At 35.5% G+C, this 20,556-nt stretch overlaps 1 protein-coding gene and 1 long non-coding RNA gene across 2 annotated transcripts in view; both read right to left on the bottom strand.

The window, feature by feature from the left end:
- The window catches only part of RALGAPA1 (Ral GTPase activating protein catalytic subunit alpha 1), a 239,831-nt gene that overhangs the window by 63,417 nt on the left and 155,858 nt on the right, over positions 1 to 20,556 (bottom strand). The window contains exon 36 of the mRNA XM_081829769.1: positions 8,602 to 8,725. Coding sequence (XP_081685895.1) covers positions 8,602 to 8,725 — 124 coding nt within the window. The remainder of the gene's footprint in view (positions 1 to 8,601; positions 8,726 to 20,556) is intronic.
- LOC145723451 (uncharacterized) lies at positions 4,894 to 8,595 on the bottom strand. Its single transcript, XR_014148514.1, has 2 exons — positions 5,494 to 8,595; positions 4,894 to 5,409 (listed from the first exon to the last, which is right to left on the bottom strand). It is a non-coding gene; the product is annotated as an uncharacterized LOC145723451 (long non-coding RNA).

The raw sequence follows: 20,556 nt of genomic DNA, 5'->3' as shown, positions 1-20,556 counted from the left end.
CTGGCACAAAAACAGACACATAGATCAATGGAACAGAACAAAGAACCCAGAAATGGACCCTCAACTCTATGGTCAACTAATCTTCAACAAAGCAAGAAAGAATGTTCAATGGAAAAAAGTCTCTTCAACAAATGGTGTTGGGAAAATTGGGACAGCCACATGCAGAAGGATGAAACTGGACCATTTCCTTACGCCATACACAAAAATAGACTCAAAATGGTTGAAAGACCTAAATGTGAGTTAGGAATCCATCAAAATCCTAAAGGAGAACACAGGCAGCAACTTCTTCGACCCTGGCCACAGCAACTTCTTGCTAGACATGTCTCCAAAGGCAAGGAAAACAAAGGCAAATTTAACTATTGGGACTTTATCAAGATAAAAAGCTTTTCCACAGCAAAGGCAACAGTCAACAAAACCAAAAGACAACTGACAGAATGGGAGAAGATATTTGCAAATGACATATCAGATAAAGGGCTAGTATCCAAAATCTAGAAAGAACTTATCAAACTCAACACCCAAAAAACAAATACTCCAATCAAGAAATGGGCAGAAGACATGAGCAGACATTTCTCCAAAGAAGACATCCAAATGGCCAACAGACACATGAAAAAATGCTCAACATCACTTGGCATCAGGGAAATACTAATCAAAACCACAATGAGATACCACCTCACACCAGTCAGAATGGCTAAAATTAACAGGTCAGGAAATGACAGATGTTGGCAAGAATGTGGAGAAAGGGTAACCCTCCTACACTGTTGGTGGGAATGCAAGCTGGTGCAGCCACTCTGGAAAACAGTATGGAGGTTCCTCAAAAAGTTGAAAATAGAGCTACCCTAGGACCTAGCAATTGTTCTACTGCGTATTTACCCCACAGATACAAATGCAGTGATCCGAAGGGGCACCTGCACCCTAATGTTTATAGCATCAATGTCCACAAAAGCCAAACTATGGGAAGAGCCCAGATGTCCATTGACAGATGAATGGATAAAGATGTGGTATACATATGAAATGGAATATTATGCAGCCATCAAAAAAATGAAATCTTTCCATTTGCAATGATGTGGATGGAACTAGAGGGTATTATGCTAAGTGAAATAATTCAATAAGAGAAAGACAATTATCATATGATCTAATATGTGGAATTTAAGAAACAAGGCAGAGGATCATAGGGGAAGAGTGGAAAAAATAAAACAAGACAAAACCAGAGAGGAAAACAAACCATAAGAGATTCTTAATCATAGGAAACAAACTGTGGGTTGCTGGAGGGGAGGGGGGTGGGGGGATGGGGTAACTGGGTGACAGACATTAAGGAGGGCATGTAATTTAATGGGCACTAGGTATTATATACGACAGATGAATCACAGGCCTGTACCTCTGAAACCAATAATATATTACATGTTAATTAATTTAAATTTAAAAATGTTAAAAAAAATGTTGAATAAATAGAATTATACAGCATGTAACCCTGGCAAGAATTTGGAGATTTTCCTGTTATCTTTCTGTTAACGATTTCACACTTTATCCCACTGTAGTTAGAGAACATACTGGATGGTTTCAATGTTTTTAGTTTGTTGCAGTGTTTTTTTTATGGCCTAATAGGTCTATCTTGGTATACGTTCCATGGACACTTGAAAAGAATATGTATTCCCATGATGTTGGGTACAGTGTTCTATAAATGTCAGTTAGATCCTGTTGGTTGATGGTATTGTTGAGTTCTTCTATATACTTGCTGATTTTCTGCCTGGCTCTTCTTTTAGTTGTTGTGAAAGAGGTGAAGTCTCCATCCGTAACTATGGATTTGTCTATTTCCTTTTTCAGTTCTATCAGCTTTGCTTCATATATTTTTCAGTTCTGCTGTTGGTTGAGCACACACTGTGTTGTCTTGGACTGGCCATTTTATCATTATAATATCCCTGTCTCTGGTAATTCTCTTTGCTCTGAAGTGTCCCTTAGCTAATACTAATGTAACCACTCTGGCTTTCCTTTGATTAATGTCTGCATGATAGAACTCTTCCATCCTTTTACTTTTTTTTTTCCCTAAGATTTGTTTATTTTAGAGCGAGAAAAGAGAGAATGTGGAGGGGAGGGGCAGAGGGAAGGGGAAAGAGAGAATCTCAAGCAAACTCCCCACTGAGCATGGAGCCTGATGTGGGGCTCGATCGCACAACCCTGAAATCATGACCCAAGCTGAAATCAAGAGTTAGATGCTTAACCAACTGGGCTACCTAGGTGCCCCATCCATCCTTTTATTCTCTACCAGCCTATATTGTAATATTTGAAGTGAATATATTTTATATAGCATATAGGAAGGGTCATACCTTTTAATGCACTCTGACAATTTTTAATTGGTATTTTTAGACCATTTATATTTAATGTAATGACTGATACATTAGGGCTTAAGCCTGCCATTTTATTCTTTGTTTCCTGTTTATTTTCTGTTTTTCATTTCTTTTTTTTTTTTAAAGATTTTATTTATTTATTTGAGAGAGGGAATGAGAGACAGAGAGCATGAGAGGGAGGAAGGTCAGAGGGAGAAGCAGACTCCCTGCCTAGCAGGGAGCCCAATGCGGGACTTGATCCAGGGACTCCAGGATCATGACCTGAGCCGAAGGCAGTCGCTTAACCAACTGAGCCACCCAGGCGCCCCTGTTTTTCATTTCTTTATTTTACCTGCCTCCTGTGGATTACTTAAACATTTTCCAGAATTCCATTTTTATTTACCTATCGTTTTTTGAGTATATTTTTTTGTATACATTTTTTTAGTGGTTGCTCTTGGTATAAGACTGTATGTACATAACTTATCACAGTCTACTAATGTTGTCACAGTTTGAGTGAATTATACAAACTCTGCCTCAGTTTGCCCCTTTACCTTCAATTGTTTGTAATATAATTGCCATGAATATTTTCATGGCATTACATTTAGAAACACATCAGAAATAAATTTTGCATCAACCATCAAACATAATTAAGAAAACTCAAGAGGAGAAGTAATGCCTAATGTATTTACCCATTATTTTTTCTTGTCACGCTCTCTCTTTCTAGTGTTCCAAGGTTCTATCGCTTCCTTTCTGTTCATAGAACTTTCAGTTGTTCTTTTAGGGTAAATCCACTGGCAACAAGTTCTCTAAGTTTTCCTTCATCTGAGAATGTTTTGTTTCATTCCTTCACTAGCTAATATGATTCTCGTTTACATTAATTTTTCTTTCAGCACTTGAGAAATATTGCCACTTTCTCTGGCTACTATAGTTTGTTTCTTGTTTGTTTTTGTTTTTTAGTAGGCTCGATGCTCAGGTTGGAACCCAATGTGGGTCTTGAACTCACAACCCTGAGCTGAAGACCTGAGCCGAGACCAAGAGTTGGACGCTTAACCGACTGAGCCACCCAGGCATCCCTGGCTACTATAGTTTCTGGTAAGAAATTCCCTATCATTCAGGGGTGCCTGGGTGGCTCCGTTGGTTAAGCGGCTGCCTTCGGTTCAGGTCATGATCCCCGGGTCCTGGGATTGAGCCCCACGTCCGGCTCCCTGCTCAGTGGAGAGCCTGCTTCTCGCTCTCTCTCTGCCTGCTGCTCTACTTGTGCTTTCTCTCTGTGTGTCAAATACATAAAATCATTAAAAAAAAAATTCCCTATCATTCTAATTGCTTTCTCCCCATAGATAAAGAACAATTTTTCTCCAGATGCCTTTAAGATTTTTTTGAGACTTCTTATTTTTCAAAAGTTTAATTATTATGTGTCTTGCATGGATTTCTTTCAATTTATCCTGTTTGGTTTCACCCAGCTTCTTTAATTTGTAGATTTATTAACTTTATTTCTCTTGCCAATTTGGGAAATTTTCAACATTATTTCTTCAAGTAATTTTCAGACCCAACCTATTTCTTCTCTCCTTCTGGGACTCACATAATAGGAATGTTAAATCTTTTGTCATAGCCCCATAGGTCTCTGATGCTCTGTTCACTGTCCTTAAGTCTTTTTTCCCTCTGCTATTCACATTTTTTACTGTTCTGTCTTCCAGTTTATTCATTCTTCTGTACCCCCATCTCTACCTGACTCTGTTGCTGGCATATCTACTGAGCTTTTTACTTCAGTAATTAAATTTTCAGACTTTCTATTTTTCATTATTTATTTCAACTGTGCTCCTAATTGCTAGTCAAAACATTTCTATTATGGTTACCTCAAAATCTTTGTCATTTGGTGTTATTATTTTCTTCTTCTCATTCATTTGGGGACCTTGCTGGGTCTTGGTATGATTTTTTTTTTTTAAAGATTTTATTTATTTATTTGAGAGAGAGAATGAGAGAGAGCACATGAGAGGGGGGAGGGTCAGAGGGAGAAGCAGACCCCCTGCTGAGCAGGGAGCCCGATGCGGGACTCGATCCCGGGACTCCAGGATCATGACCTGAGCCAAAGGCAGTCGCTTAACCAACTGAGCCACCCAGGCGCCCTTGGTATGATTTTTGATCAAAGCTTGGACATTTTCATATTATGTTATAAGAGTATGAATCTTATTTAATACTTCTGTTTCAGCTGGCTGTTTTGTGACACAGCTCTGTCAAAGAAGCAATGTGGTTACTGCCTCACTATAGCCAGGTGGAGGGTGAAGTATAGGTTCCCCACTTAACCTCAGCTGACAACTGCAGAGGGGAGATCTTCATTACTGTTACGTGGAGGTAGGAGTTCTGGTTTCGTATGTGATGTCCACTGAGGAAAGGTTAGTCATTACTGGCAGGGTTAGTCTCATTACTGCTGGATGATGGTAAAAGGCCTACTTCTCTACTAGGCCTCCTCTGATCTACCCCAGCAGAAGAGGTAGGGGCACCTCATTATGCTGGGTGGGGAGAAAATTCCAGGTTTCTCATGTAGTCTCCACTGACATTGTGGTGTGGGGTGTGGATGGGGGACTTGACCAGCTGACAGAGATGAAAATTTTGGCTTTTTGGTTGGCCTTCTCTAACACTATCTGATACTACTCTTGTGTGGTGTTGGGGATGCCTCATTACAGTCTCATGAAGGTGGTAGGCTAGGCCTCCTAACTGACCTTTGTTGTCAGGGGTGGGGATGGGAATCATAGTATTTTCTTTGGTGTTTGGTTGGAGTAGAGCAGTTATTGTCTAAATGTTTTCTGTCTTTCTAGGTTATTCCTTTCCTGGTCCTTTGGCTAGAAAGAGTGGGCTTCTGTTGGGGTTCTTTTGGTTTTAGTGCTTGTTGATATTTCTAGGTTGCTATTTCGGATCCAATTTGGAGATACAGGAGATAAAGAGAAACCCTTGAGAACCCATCATCATGTCATTCCTTGGTCCTGAGTTGGTCTGTCTTCCTTTTCACCTTTCGGAGTCTTTCTATGTTTGTTTTATATATAACGTCCAGGGTTTTGTTATACTTAGTGTGAAGAATAAGGAGAGTATGTCTCTTTGATCTTCCTAGAAATGAAATTTCCCACTGTACAACTTAATGGACTTCAGTACATTCACAGATAAGTGCAATCATCACCACAGTCAATTTTAGAACATTTTCATCAAAAAGAAACCCTGTACCCTTTAGTTATCACCTTGATCATCCCTCATCCCTCCAACTAGTCCTAAGCAACCACTAACCTACTTCCTGTGTGTGTGTGTGTGTGTGTACAGTGGTATTTCATATAAATGGATCATAACACATGTCTTTGTGACTGGTTTCTTTCATCTAACAATGTTTTCAAGGTACATCCACACTGGAACATGTAAATACTCCATTCCTTTTCATGGCCAAATAATATTCCATTATGTGAATATATCACATTTTATCCATTCATCCATTGATGGACATTTGTGTTGCTTCCACCTTTTGGCTATTATGAATAATGCTCCTATAAACATCCATGTACAAGTTTTTGTCTGGATATACAATTTCATTTCTCTTGGGTATCTATCTACCTAAGAATGGAATTTCTGATCATATGGTAATTCAGTGTTTTACTATTTCATGAGCTGCCAGATCGTTTTCCATAGCAGTTACACCATTTCACATTCCTACAAGCAATGTAAGAGGGTTCAGATTGTATCAAATCCTAGCCTACAGCTGTTATTATCTGACTTTTTGATTCTAGCCAGCCTAATGGGTATGAAGTAGTATCTCTCTGTGGTTTTGATTTGCATTTCTCTGATAATGATGTCAAGCATCTTTTCATGAGCTTATTGGTTATTTGCATATCTTATTAAGAGAAATGTTCATTCAGGTCCTAATTTTTTAATTCAATTGTTTTCTAATTATTGATTTGTATGAGTTCTTTGTATATTTTAGATTCAAGTCCCTTATCACATGTATGATTTGCAATTATTTTTTCCAATTTTGTAGGTTGTCTTTTCACTTCATTTAGTGTCCTTTGAAGCACCAGAGCTTAAAGTTTGATGAAGTTCAATTTACTTATTTTAAAGATTTTATTTATTTGAGGGAGAGAGTGTGAGTGGGAAGGGTAAGAAGGGAAGGGACAGGGAGAAAGAATCTGAAGCAGATTCCACAACTGGGCAGGGAGCCCATCATGAGGCTTTATCTCAAGCCCGTGAGATCATGACCTGAGCTGAAACCAAGAGTTGGATGCTTAATCAACAGAGCCATCCAATCCAGGTGCCCTGAAATCCAATTTATTTAATTTTTCCTTTGCTGTTCATGTTTTTAGTGTCATATGTAAAAATCCCTTTTATTTATTAATTAGAGCTCCATAAAGGTGAGGGAAAAAAAACCTTAGCAAAATCCAAGGTCATGAAAATTTACCTCATATTGTCTTTAAGGAGTTTTATACTTTTAGCTCTTACAATTAGGTTTTTTAAATCTATTTTGAGTTAATTTTTGTATATATATAGGGTGAGGTAAGAGTCCAACTTCATTCTTTTGCATGTGGCTATCCAGTTGTTCTGGCACCATTTATTGAAAAGACCATTCTTTCTCCACTGGATGGTCTTGGCACTTGTCAAAAATCAGTTGACCATAGATGTATGGGTTTATTTCTAGAATCTCAATTCTATTCCATTGATCAATATGTCTATCCTTGGTGCAAGTGCCATACTGTTTGATTATTGTTTTGTACTAAGTTTTGAAATACTAAGTGTGAGTACTCCTACTTTGTTCTTTTTCAAATGTCTCTTGCTTTTACTAATACTGTTCTGTTTTTTTTTAAACGAATATCTATTTATAATTTTTCTTTATAGTTTCCAAAGCACTTTCACATACCTAATCTCAACTGAACTTCACATATCTGTTGCGTAAAAAAGTATATTACAAATATATTTGACAAATATATTGGACAAATATATTTGTATATTTTGTATATATTTGACAAATACACAAATAGAAACAAAGACCCCAAGTAACTCACTTAAAGGGAAATAGCATGTAAGATAAGCCATTCAAAATATATACTGAATGCTAAAGGCTTATGTACTTAATACTGTACAAGGCACTTGGATGTCTTTTAAAATGAAATGAGATAAAAGTGAGATAAAAGTGCCTGCCCTCTAGGAGGGGCTTATAAAGTCTAGCGCAGTGGTCTTCAACAATTTTGCTCATGCACTCTCTACAAGAATTTTAAAAAACCATGTATTGAATTAACAACTATATGAAAATTTTCATCACAAGTTTAAACTGCTGCAAAAGATATAATTTCCAGTGTACTGTATGTTACATGTATATGTGCTTTAAATATATTTTCATCAAATTGCAGAGCTACAGTTTTGCCTGATACAATACATATAAAATGCCTGCTATTAACTTAATGACAAGTCAATCAGCCACCATCAAATTCACTTTGTTAGAAAATGACACTTCATATGTCGATTTAACTGAACGTATTAACACAAATGTCTATAATAAATACCTCCCTTCTGAGTTACAATTCTTTTTTTTTTAAGATTTTATTTATTTATTCATAAGAGACAGAGAGAGAGAGAGAGAGGGGCAGAGGGAGAAGCTGAGCAGGGATCCCAATGCGGGACTCGATCTCAGACCCTGGGATCATGACCTGAGCTGAAGGCAGATGCTTAACCATCTGAGCCACCCAGGCGCCCTGAGTTACAATTGTAAGATTGTATGTTCTTGAATGAACTTGTTTTGGGTGACAAACCTTCTGGGACAATGTAGGATTTGGGTGAGTGTGTGGTATGCCTTTCTTTTACAGAGTTGAAGAATACAAAAGGTGAGGCAAGAGACTGCAGAAGAGTTCTCAGGCACAGATTTTAGTAAAATCCAGGGGATCTGGAAATTAATTTCCTCAAAACTAACCAAGCCAATGTGCCCCCTAAAGACCTTGGTATAGTGAAGATATTCATATCTTAGTTTGAAGACCACTTGTCTACTGGTCACAGCTGTGAGGAAAATCCAGATCTCCTAAACCTAGGAGTTTAGTACTAACAAAATACTCACTCATAAAAAAAAGTCAACAATTTTCCTTTCAAAGTCCAAACTGCTTCTGTCTTCGCAGATAGGATATAAAGTAGAAACAATAACAAACCTGGCGTTAAGTTGTTGAGTCTCCTAAAGTAATTCTTCTAAAATAAGCTAGAAAGAAATAGAAAACCATTGCTTCCAAATAAAAATACAATGATATTTGGTATTATTTAAGAACAATACCTCCCAACCAAGACCAGCTACAAAATCTTCATATGCTTGACTTCCTCCTGTATTGGTGAGAATGGAATGTTTGTCTTCTTGTCCTTCAGCAACATAAAATACTGCGATCTTGTGGGTCTCTCGACTGTAAAACAAAAGACTACACTGTTCATTTAATCATTAATTTATTCATTCACCCATTAATTAAGTTCAATGTACACAGTATGTGGCAATAAAAAGATGAAAATGAATTAAATCTTGTAATCTACTAAGAAGATATGTAATTATAAGTAAAAAATTAGAAAAGTTATAAACTTGCCAGTAGAACAAAAGAGAGGTGTGATTACTTCTGACTGGAGAAACAGAGAGACACTTAAAGGAGAAAGTTACACTGAGTTGGGTGAAGGCAAGTGAGACCTGACAAATGAAGAGGAGAAAGAGTATCAGGAAAGACATGTGTGAATGCATGAAGCATCTGAGGAGTTACCTGTTGTACAATGTGGCTAAATACCAGAGTTAAATGGACGTGTTTTAGAAATATAAGTAGGAATACAGAGATGACTGAGAAATGATCCATTTCTTCAAAGTGCAGAATAAGAAAAAAGAAATTTATACACAAATATTATAGAACTGTGTCGAATAAGTGACAAGCTCTTAGACATTTTTTTAGATCTCCTTCAAATTAAAATGTTCATAAAAGCAAATTTCTTGTATGACATTTGGCTTTCCAAGTTAAGTAGGGCACACTACATTTGGTCTAGTGTGATTTAACAAAGCATGGGCTAATGAACTTTATGACCAGAGGTAATGTTTTCACTACTATAGTTTGTAGAAATTAGAAAGCAAGCAAACAAACCATAGCCAGAGAACTGAAATTATTTTAAAAAGTTAGTCAGACAACCAGACTTTCCTACATATCTTGAGGAAGTTGTCAGGTCATGACTGTGGGTTTCAACATCAGCAACTTAAAATCAGGAACAAAGATATTTTAGCTGCTTGCACTAATGGCAATATTTCACTCTATGGGGTGAACACTTAGGCAACTTTTGGTATATTCAATGTATTGTTAGGATAATCTAACCTAAGTAATAAAATATAATTGGGGGGGAACTTCAGTGGACCCTTTCTCAAGCAAAATAACAATTTAAGTGGTGAAAATGATTTTTAAAAAAATCATTTAAATTCTCTGCATATTGTCCTAAGGGCATACAGCAAATGGACAAACATTCATTCAAGAAAATCTACCAAATCTAGTAAGAACAGAATGAGTCTTTGGCATCCCTTACCCCACCCCTTTACTTCCACATTATAGCTTTATCCTGGGCATTCTACTCAGGCCAATATAAGGGTTCCCTTCTCCCCTCCAGTTCCCACACTGGGAATATGGTTTCATCCTGGGAAAAATAGGCTTCTGGCTGTGTTTCTCATCTTCCCCAGATCCATGCTGCACAAAATCTATTCCAGGCAGCTGTGACTGAGAACCATGTCTCCCTTAACTCTTCCAGTGCCTTCTCTTACGATGGAAGCTCTAGGTGCAAAAGGCTGAGTTTTCCCAATCTTCCCCACTCTAGCTTACCAGTAGGCTAGAGGTTTCACACCAGTAGGTGAAAGCTAAGAAGATGAAGCACTGCCAATCCTTCCCTAACTGTTCACTTGTAGAGTGAGAGTGTTACTCCAGGAAAAGTTGGTTCTTGACCCCACCTCAGGTATAGTGGCAGAGTTCTGCCACTACTTGTGTTCTGCTCAGGGTGAAACACAGGTCATAAGGACAAAGAACTCAGCTGCAGCTCTGCCTGAGGGGAATCATTTGATTTTGAAACAAAGCTTGGAGAACTCCATGCCTATGGGTTTGTCAAAAACAAGAGAGTGTGGTGGAAAGCCATTAAGAGAAGCTAACACTTCCAGACACAAGTAAAACAGCAGAGCAGCCAGAAGTTTTAACAGAGAGAAGCAGGAAGAGATAGCCAAGAAGGGTTCTCCTGGGAACACAGTCAAGTCTACAGGTGAAGAAACCTGTGCACATGTACTACCTTGCACCCACACAGGAGCAATCAGAGTAAGATACAGGACAGACATGAAAGCATGCCCCAAGCCACACAGACCTATCAACACAAGGGGAAGCCTCACAAGTACTCTACTTGAGCTCAGGGTCAACTCTTAGGAAGCCACAACTTTAAAACAACATCCAGTCAATCCTGGCAGTCTAGACGACTGTGCATATCCAAAGCTGTACTCTATTTGGAGCAACCAGAGAGCAAACCTCCAAGCTACTAGTCTCTAGGTGAACATGGGACAAAAAAACATAAACATTCTGAATATGATAGCAGCCTCCAAGCCACACATACATCCACAGTAAACAATAAAAATCTAACTGGCTAAGGGGGCCAAAATACAAACTTTGATTAGTAGTAGATTATGTCAACCCAGGGGGGAACCCATGGGTAGCCCTACTAAAAGATAAAAAACATTTTAAAATTTTTGAGCAGGGAGAGCTGAGGCTGCACATGGTGGGGAAATAGACTTTGCAGGATTAGTTCAGCCAAATCACTAGAAAATAAACAAATGATCAAACACTGCACTTTTGATCCAAAGACACAAATAATGTTGAAAGTAAAGTAAACAGAAAAAGACACCATGCAAATAGTAACCAAGAAACCTGGAGTGGCTATATTAATAGCAGACTTTAAAATGAAAAATATTAGTGATAAAGAGACATTTCATAATGTTAAAAGGTCAGCCTACTAAATTTCATAATGTTAAAAGGTCAGCCTACTAGGAAGATATGAAAATTAAAAACACACATGCACTCAACAGAGAACTTCAAAATACATGAAGCAAAAACAAAACTGGAGGCAGAAATAGACATTTCTACAATCACAATCGAAGACTTCGATACCCCACTTTTAATAGTGGACAAAACAATTAAGAGAGTATCAACAAGGAAACGGAAGACTTCAATAATACTGTAAACCAACTAGATCTAAAATACATTTATACAACACCCCACAAAACAGTAGTAGAGCACACATTCTTCTCAAAGATACAGGAACATCCGATAGGGTGGACCATATGGTAGGTCAGAAAACAAGCCTCAATAAATTTGAAAAGATTGAAATTATGCAAAGTGTATTTTCTAATCACAATGGAATGAAATTAGAAATCAGTAAAAGATAAAAACTTCAGGAATTTCACATGTATGTAGAAATGAAACAATGTACTCCTAAATAACTGAGAGAATTGATGTCAAGGGAAATAAGAAAATACCTAGAGATGATGAAAATGAAAACATAGCATACTAAAATTGATGGCATACAGGCAAAGCAGTGCTCACTCGTTAATTTATAGATGTAAATGCCTATATTAAAAAAGATGAAAAGATCTTGCATCAATAACTAAACCTTCCACTTTAAGAAACTAGAAAAAGAGCAACTAAAATCAAAGCAAGAAAAAGGAAATTATAATAAAGACTAGAGTGGAAATAAAATAAAACAGAACAGAAAAACAACAGAAAAATCAATGAAACCAAAACTTGGTTTTTTGAGATGATAAACAAAATTGATAACTTTATAGTTAGACTGAACGAGGAAAAAAAGAGAAGACTCAAATTACTAAAATCAGAATCTAAGGAAGAGACATCACTACATATGGTACAGAAATAAAAAGAATTGTAAGGGAAAACTCTGAACAACTATATACCAACAAATTAGATAAAATAGATTAAATGGAAAAATACCTAGAGACACACAAATTACTAAATCCTACTCAAGAAGAAAGAGAACACCTGAACAGATCACTTACAAAGAGACTGAATTAGTAATGTGATTGAAAAGGAAGAAGTAAAACTACCTCCACTTGCAGATGAGATGATTTTGTATACAGAAAACCCTAAAGAATCCACTGGAAAGTTTTTAGAGCTATTAAATGAGTTCAGCAGGGTTCAAGATACAATAACCACATATAAAAATCAATTGTATTTCTATATACCAACAATGAACAATCAAAACAAAACTAAGAAAATTCCTTTTATAATACTATACCATCAAAAATAATAAATTACTTGGGTATGTAAGTACAAAAGTACTTAACAAAAAATTAAGTATAAAACTTATACTCTGAAAATTACAAAACACTGTCAAAAGAAATTAAAGATCTTAAAAAAAAATCCCATTCATGGACTGAAAGACTTAATATTGTTAAGATAATATCCCCGAACTGATTTACAAACTTAATGTAATCCCTACCAAAATCCCAGCTCCTGTTTTTATAGAAACGCACAAGCTCATCCTAAAATTCACAGGAAGATATGAAAGATCCAGAATATCCATAACTATCTTGAAAAAGAAGACAAAGTTGGATTCATAATTCCCAATTTTAAAACTTGCCACAAAGCAGCAGCAATCAATGCACTGTGGTAGTGTCATAGAAGTGACAAACAGATGTATATGGAACAGAATCTTTGATTTAGAAATAAACCCTTATATTTGTCATCAGTTGCTTTTCTGACAAGGATACCATGACAATTCAATGGGAAAAGAAGAGTCTTTTCAACAAATGGTGCTGGGGCAACTGGGTATGTACAAGCAAAAGAATGAAGGAGGATTCTTACCTTGCAACTTCCTACCTCACACCAAAAACAACAAACAAAAAGGACGTTAGATCTTAATATAAGGTTTAAAACTATAAAGTTATAAAAAAGTTTATAAAACTAGTGTCCATGCCAAAAAATGTACATGAATGTTCACAGCAGCATTATCCATAATATCCAAAAAATGAAACCAACCCAAATGTCCATCAACTGATGAATGGATAAACAAAATGTAGTATATCCATACAATGGAATATTATTCAGCAATAAAAAGAAATGAAGTGCTGAGAACACACTGCAATACGGATGAACTTTGAAAACACTATGCTAAGAAGCCTGCCACAAAAGACCATATATTGTTTGATGCCTTTTATATGAAATGTCCAGTATAGGCACATCTATAGAAATAGAAAGTAGATTAGCGCTGTCTACAGCTGGGGAGTGGGAGAAGGGGGTGGTTGGCGGTAATGGGGAGTTACTGGTAATGGGTATGGAATTCCTTTTGAAGGAACTAAAATATTCTAAAATCAGGTTGTTGTGACAGTTGCACAACCCTGTGAATATACTAAAAACATGTATACTTTAAAAATGAGTAAACTGTATGGTATAAGAAGTACATCTCAAAAAAAAAAAAAGAAGTACATCTCAAGAAAACTGTTAAGAATTTAACTTGGAAGCACAATCCACTATGTGTAAATCCTGATCCTGGGGCAGAAAGGGAACTTCTCCAGTGTTCTTACTTGGTGTTTCTGTGTCACATTTTGGTAATTCTTGCAATATTTCAATTTTTTTCAGGTAAAGGTCTATCAATTAACTCATAAATCACAATTTATAAAATAAATAGAAATGTTCACCTAATACTATATAAATCTAAAAGCAGGGAGAAAAATATGTGCCATGCAGGAAAAAATAGAACATAAATCTTTACAATGCAAAAGTAAAAGAGAAATCACCTTTATATTATCTATGACCTTCCTACAATTTGTAAAAGCAGAGCTCAGATGCCTTTCATGTCAAATTTTAATCTTTCACCATTCCCTCTTATTTTCCTACTTACCTAACTACTGCTGCTAAAATGTTTGGTATATTGTCATTAGCTTAATATGTACAATAATGAACAACTAGGGAAAGAAACCAGAAAAAACACCCATAAAATTAATGAACTTGCAACTTACATGCAACCATGTAAGAATATGTACAGAACTGGCAAAATACTGTGAGCATACTATTGGAAAATTCAAAGTGAAGTCTGCTAAGTTGTAAGCACTTCTGAATCCCTGCATATACAATGCGATAGAAGTAATAATACAAATTTTGAGATTTGAAATAAAAAAATCTGGTGGTTGTTCAACCAAGAGGAATAGGAATCAGTTAATCTAGTCAAAGAAAATAAAGGATCTATAAATGGTCTAGGAAGATAAGAGTATAAACAACATCACTTTTCATTTTTCCTCTCTAGTCCATCAGAAAAGTACAAGCCTACCTCAGAGATATTGCAGGTTTAGTTGTAGGCTACAATAAAGTGAATACAGCAATAAGGTGTATATAAAAGTTACGTTTATACTATACTATACTATATTAGGTGTGCAATAGCATTATGCCTAAAAAAGTACATACCTTAATTTAAAAAATCACCTTTTTTGCTAAAAAATGCTAACCATCATTTGAGCTTTCAGCAAATCATAACCACTGATAATAGATCACCATAACAAATATAATGAAAAAGTTTGAAATATTGCAAGAATTAACAAAATGTGACAGAGACGCAAAGTGAGCAAATACTGTTGGAAAAATGGGGCTGATAGACTTTATCTCTTGCTCTTTGTAATAGTCTCTTTAAAGTAGTAAGGACATGAATCAAGGGGTTGGGGGCAAGAAAAGCATAGAAGGGATAATAAGAACTGGCGCAATAGTTATGAAAATCTAAGGGCAAGAGAAAGGAAATGGTCAAGTTTGGGTGACTGAAATATTTCTAAACATAATCAAGAAAATTATGAGGAGGATCTGATTTGGGAACAAAATGGTGACCTGGGAGGAAGCAGGTAAAAATTTGTAATAGGCAGCTGCAAAATCATGACAAGAGAATTGAGAGACAAGTACATGGAAAGAATGGGGTTAAGAAGATAGGAGAGATATCCCAATGAGGGGAATAAGTATATTAGGGGGTTATGAGGTAAAAGATGAGCCAGTGAAGACAAACTTGGAATAATTAGAGAATTAGGAGTTGAATGAGGTAATTGTAGTGCTACAGAAGCCGGGGAGAAGAACATTTTAGAGAATAGACTACAGTATTAAATTAGGGGATATAATACTCAAGGGGTTTTTAGGGCAGTGAAACTATTCTATAGGATACTGTAATGGTGGATACCTGTTAACTACACATTTGTCAAAATGCATACAATGTACAACACAGAGAATGAACTCTAATGTAAACTATGGACTTCAGTTAATATATCAATATTGTTTCATCAATTTTAACAGATGTTATCACACTGATACAAGAGATAGAAAAATTATGTGTAGGGGAAAAGGGTATGTGGGAACTCTCTGTACTTTGCAATCAATTATTTTGTAAATCTAAAACTGCTGTAATCTTTTAAAATGCTTATTAAATTAACTAAATTTAGTTAATTAGATAAAATGTTGAAGATTGAGAAAACTCTAGACTTTTTTTTTTTTTTAAGATTTTATTTATTTATTTGAGAGAGAATGAGATAGAGAGCATGAGATGGGGGAGGGTCAGAGAGAGAGGCAGACTCCCCACCGAGCAGGGAGCCCGACGCAGGACTCGATCCCGGGACTCCAGGATCATGACCTGAGCCGAAGGCAGTCGCCTAACCAACTGAGCCACCCAGGCGCCCGAGAAAACTCTAGACTTGATGGTCAAGATACTAACCTTCAGAAGGATAGTTTCAGTAGAGCAGTGAGGTCTGGAATACATGCTGAGCAAGAGAGCAAAAGAGTTGATTCTTGCCCTCACGGACTTGACCATTTAGTACCAAAGATAAATTATCACGGGGAAGAGTTAGGATATAAGAACTCACAGATTATTTAGAGGGTTATTATAATTGTTTTGGAAAGAAGTAATAAGAATATCTAAGAATAATAATAGTAATAATAATAATAATAATACACTGTGATAAATGTTATGACAGGGAAGTGTTACAGGGCTCTGTGAGAGCACATGGAAGATCCAAACACAGACTGGGGAGGAAGGTAAAGAGAGGTAGTTTAGGGAAAGGATTTCAGAAAACATGATGTTTAAGCTGAGACTAAAAAAATGGACAGGAGTTGTACTCTGAAAAATTTTATAGTCTAAGACCATTTCATTGTTAAAAAATAAAAGTAAGACAAAACATTCAATTCTAGAAGAAAAAGAACAATATAAAGCTTATAAATAAATAATAGATAAAAATTAATGAGTTAGAAAACAGAATATAATAAACTAAAAACTGTTTCTTTGAAAAGGTTAAGTAGATTATTTGCATCAAGAAAAAAAGCCCACTGTAATGGTGATGCATAATTAATTATAACTTTAGTTTAAAAGTTAGAAAATGTTTTTAAAATAACCATAAACATAACAATTTGTTATTGTAGTAACACCAATAACCTAAAATGTGAGGAAGAAGTAAAAATATAAAGTTTCTATATGCTATCTATCAAGTTGTAATCAGCTTAAAATAAGATGTTATAAATATAACATATTTTATATAAGCCTTGTGGTAACCACAAAGGAAAAAACTTGTAGCAGATAAACAAAAGACTATGACAAAGGACTCAAACATACTACTGCAAAAAGTCTTTAAATCACAAATGAAGACATGGCATTAGTAAGTTTTTACCTCTCAACAATTACTTTAAATGTAAACAGATTAAATTCTTCAATCAAAAGACACAGAATGGCTGAATGGACAAAAAAAATGAGATCCAAATGATACGCTGCTTACAGGAGACTCATTTTAGCTTTAAGGGTGAACAGAGAATGAGAACTGAAGGGACAGGAAATAATATTTTAAGCAAATGATAAACAAGAGAAAGCAAAGGTAGCTATATTTCTATCAGACAAAATAGACTGTGAGTTAAAAATGGTAAAAAAAAAAAAAAAGTTACTATCATAAAGAAAAGGGGTCAATCCATCAAGAAGATATAACAATTATAAATATTTATGCACCCAATATTGGCGCACCTAAATATATAAACCAAGTACTAAAAGAAAAGGGAAATACACAGCAATACAATAACAGTTGGGGACATTAATACCCCACTCTCAACAATGGACAGATCATCCAGATAGGAAATCAAATAAGAAAGTGAATTTGAACAATACTATACACCAAATGGACTTAACAGACATATATGGAACATTCTGTCCAATAGCAGCAAATACACATTCTTCTCAAGTGCACATGGAACATTTTCTATGATAGATCATGTGCTAAAACACACAAGTCTCAACAAATTCAAGAAGACAGAAATTAGTATCACGTATCTTTTCCAACTACAAAGGAATTAAACTAGAAATCAATAAACAGGAGGAAAGCTGGAAAATTCACAAATACAGGGAAACTAAATGACACACACCTGAACAACCAATGCATCAAAGAAGGAATCAACAGGGAAATTAAAAATATCTTGAGACAAAAAGAAAAAGAAATACAATAAACCATAACTTATGGAATGTAGCAAAAGCAGTTCCAAGAGGGGAGCTTATAGTGATAAATACATACATCAAGAAAGAAAGAACTATCTCAAATAAGCAACCTAACTTTATACCTAAAGGAACTAGAAAAAGAAGAATAAACTAAGCCCAAAGTTAACAGAAGAAAGGAAATAATAAAAATTAGAGCATAAATAAATGAAATAAAGAATAGGAAAATAGAAAAGATGAACAAAACCAAGAGCTGGTTCTTTGAAAACAGAAACAAGATTAATAAACCTTTTGCTAGACTAACCACAACAAAAAAGGACCCAAATAAATATTACTATAAATGAAAAGGAGATGTTACAACTGATACCACAGAAATGCAAATGATCATAAGAGACTATGATGAACAACTATTTACCAAACAAGTGGACAACCTAAAAGAAATGCATAAATTCCTAGAAATGTACAACCTACCAAGACTTAATTATGAAAACCAGAAAATCTAAACAGACCAATAACATGTAAGCAGATGGAAGCAGTAATCAAAAACTTCCCAACAAAGAAAGGCCCGGTACCAGATGGCTTCACTGTGAATTCTACCCAACACTTAAAAGAATTAATACCAACTCTTCTCAAACTCTTCCAGAAAAGTGAAAAGGTGGGAATACTTCCAAACTCATTTTACCAGGAGAGCACTACCTTGATACCAAAGCTAGGTAAGAATACTACAAGAAAAGAAAATTAGAGGCCAACATCTCTGATGAATATAGATGTAAAAATTTTCAACAAAATACTAGCAAATAGAATTCAATAGCATATTAAAGAATCATACAACATGATAAAGTGAGATTCATCCTCTGGATGCAAAGATGGTTCAACATATGGAAACCAATAGATGTTATACATCACCTCAACGGAATAAAAGATAAAAATCATACAATCATCTCAACAGATGCAGCAAAACAATTTGACAAAATTCAATACTCATTCTTGATAAACAGTCTCAACAAACTGGGTATAGAAGGAATGTACCTCAAAATAATTAAGGCCATATCTGATAAGCCCACAACTAACATTCTCTGTGGTGAAAAGCTGAAAGACTTCTTTTTTCTAAGATCAGGAACAAAATCAGAGTGCCCAACCTCATCACTCCTATTCAACACAGTATTGGAAGTCATAGACAGAGCAATCAAGCAATAAAAAGAAATAGAAAGCATCTGAACTGGGGAGAAAGTAGTATGATTATCTCTTTTTGCACATGACATAATCTTAAACAAAGAAAATACAAAAGATTCCACCAAAAAACTGCTAGAACTAGTAAAGAAATTCAGTAAAGTTGCAGGATATAAAATCAATACACAAAATCAGTCATTTTTCTATACACTAACAATGAATTATTTGAAAAAGAAATAAAGAAAACAATCTCATTTATAATAGCATCCCAAAAAATTGCTCAGGAATAAATTTAGCCAAGATGAAAGATCTTCACAATGAAAACTATGAGACATTGATGAAAGATATTGAAGAACACACAAATGAAGAGAAAGATAGCCTGTGGTTCATGGATTAATTTTAAAATGTTCACACTATCTACAGTAATCCATTGATTCACTGCAATCCCTATCAAAATTCCAATGCCATCTTTTTTTTTTTTTTTTTTTTACAGAAATAGAAAAGCTAACCATAAAAGACACCAAATAGCCAAAGCAATCCTAAAACAGAATAACAAAGCTGGAGGCATCACATTTACTGATTTCAAACTATATTACAAAGCTACAGTTATCAAAACCATACTGGAATAAGGACAGACACAAAGATCAATTGAACAAAACTGTGAACCCAAAAATAAACCCGTGCATGAATAGTCAACTAGTATTTGAAAAGGGAGCCAAGAATATCAATGGAGGAAAGATGGTCTCTTCACTACACTAGATATTCATATGCAAAAGAATGAAACTGGACCCCTACCTTATGCCACTCACAAAAATTAACATGAAATGGATTAAAGACTTAATATTGTAAAACTCCTAGAAGAAAAATAGAGGATAAGCTCTTCGACACTGGTCCCGGCAATGCTTTTTCAGATATGAAAGCACAAGCAACAAAACCAAAACAAGTGGGACTATATCAAACTAAAAAGCTTCTGCGTGGCAAAACAATGATAAACAAAATGAAAAGGCAACCTATGAAGTGGAAGAAAATATTCGCAAACTATATAGATGTATCTGATAATGGGTTAGTATCCAAAATATTAAGGAACTCATACTACTCAACAGCAATAAAACAAGTAATCCAATTAAAATGGACAAAAAGAAAAAAGAAAAGAGGACCTAAAAAAAAAAAAATGGGCAAGGACCCAAAGAGCCATTTTTCCAAAGAGGATATTCAAATGACCAGCACATACATGAAAAGGTGCCCAGCATCACTAATCACTGGGGAAATGAAAATCAAAACCACAATGAAATATCACCTCACACTTGCTAGAATGGCTATTATCAAAAAGACAAGAGATAACAAGTGTTGGTGAGGATATACAGAAAAGACAACCCTTGTTGTAAACTGTTGGTGGGAATGTAAATTGATGCAGCCTTTAGGGGAAACAGTATAGAGGTTCCTCAAAAAATTAAAAACAGAACTACTACATGATCCAGCAATCCCACTTCTGGATATATATCCAAAAAAACCCCAAAATTACTACCTTGAAGAGATATCTGCATCCCCATGTTCACTGCAGCATTGTTTACAA

This window comes from Leptonychotes weddellii, chromosome 9, assembly GCF_054177405.1.
Source record: "Leptonychotes weddellii isolate Sample4059 chromosome 9, ASM5417740v2, whole genome shotgun sequence".
Lineage (NCBI taxonomy): Eukaryota > Metazoa > Chordata > Mammalia > Carnivora > Phocidae > Leptonychotes > Leptonychotes weddellii.
Note: the sequence above shows the minus strand (reverse complement) of the source record. Positions and strands in the feature narration are given on the sequence as shown.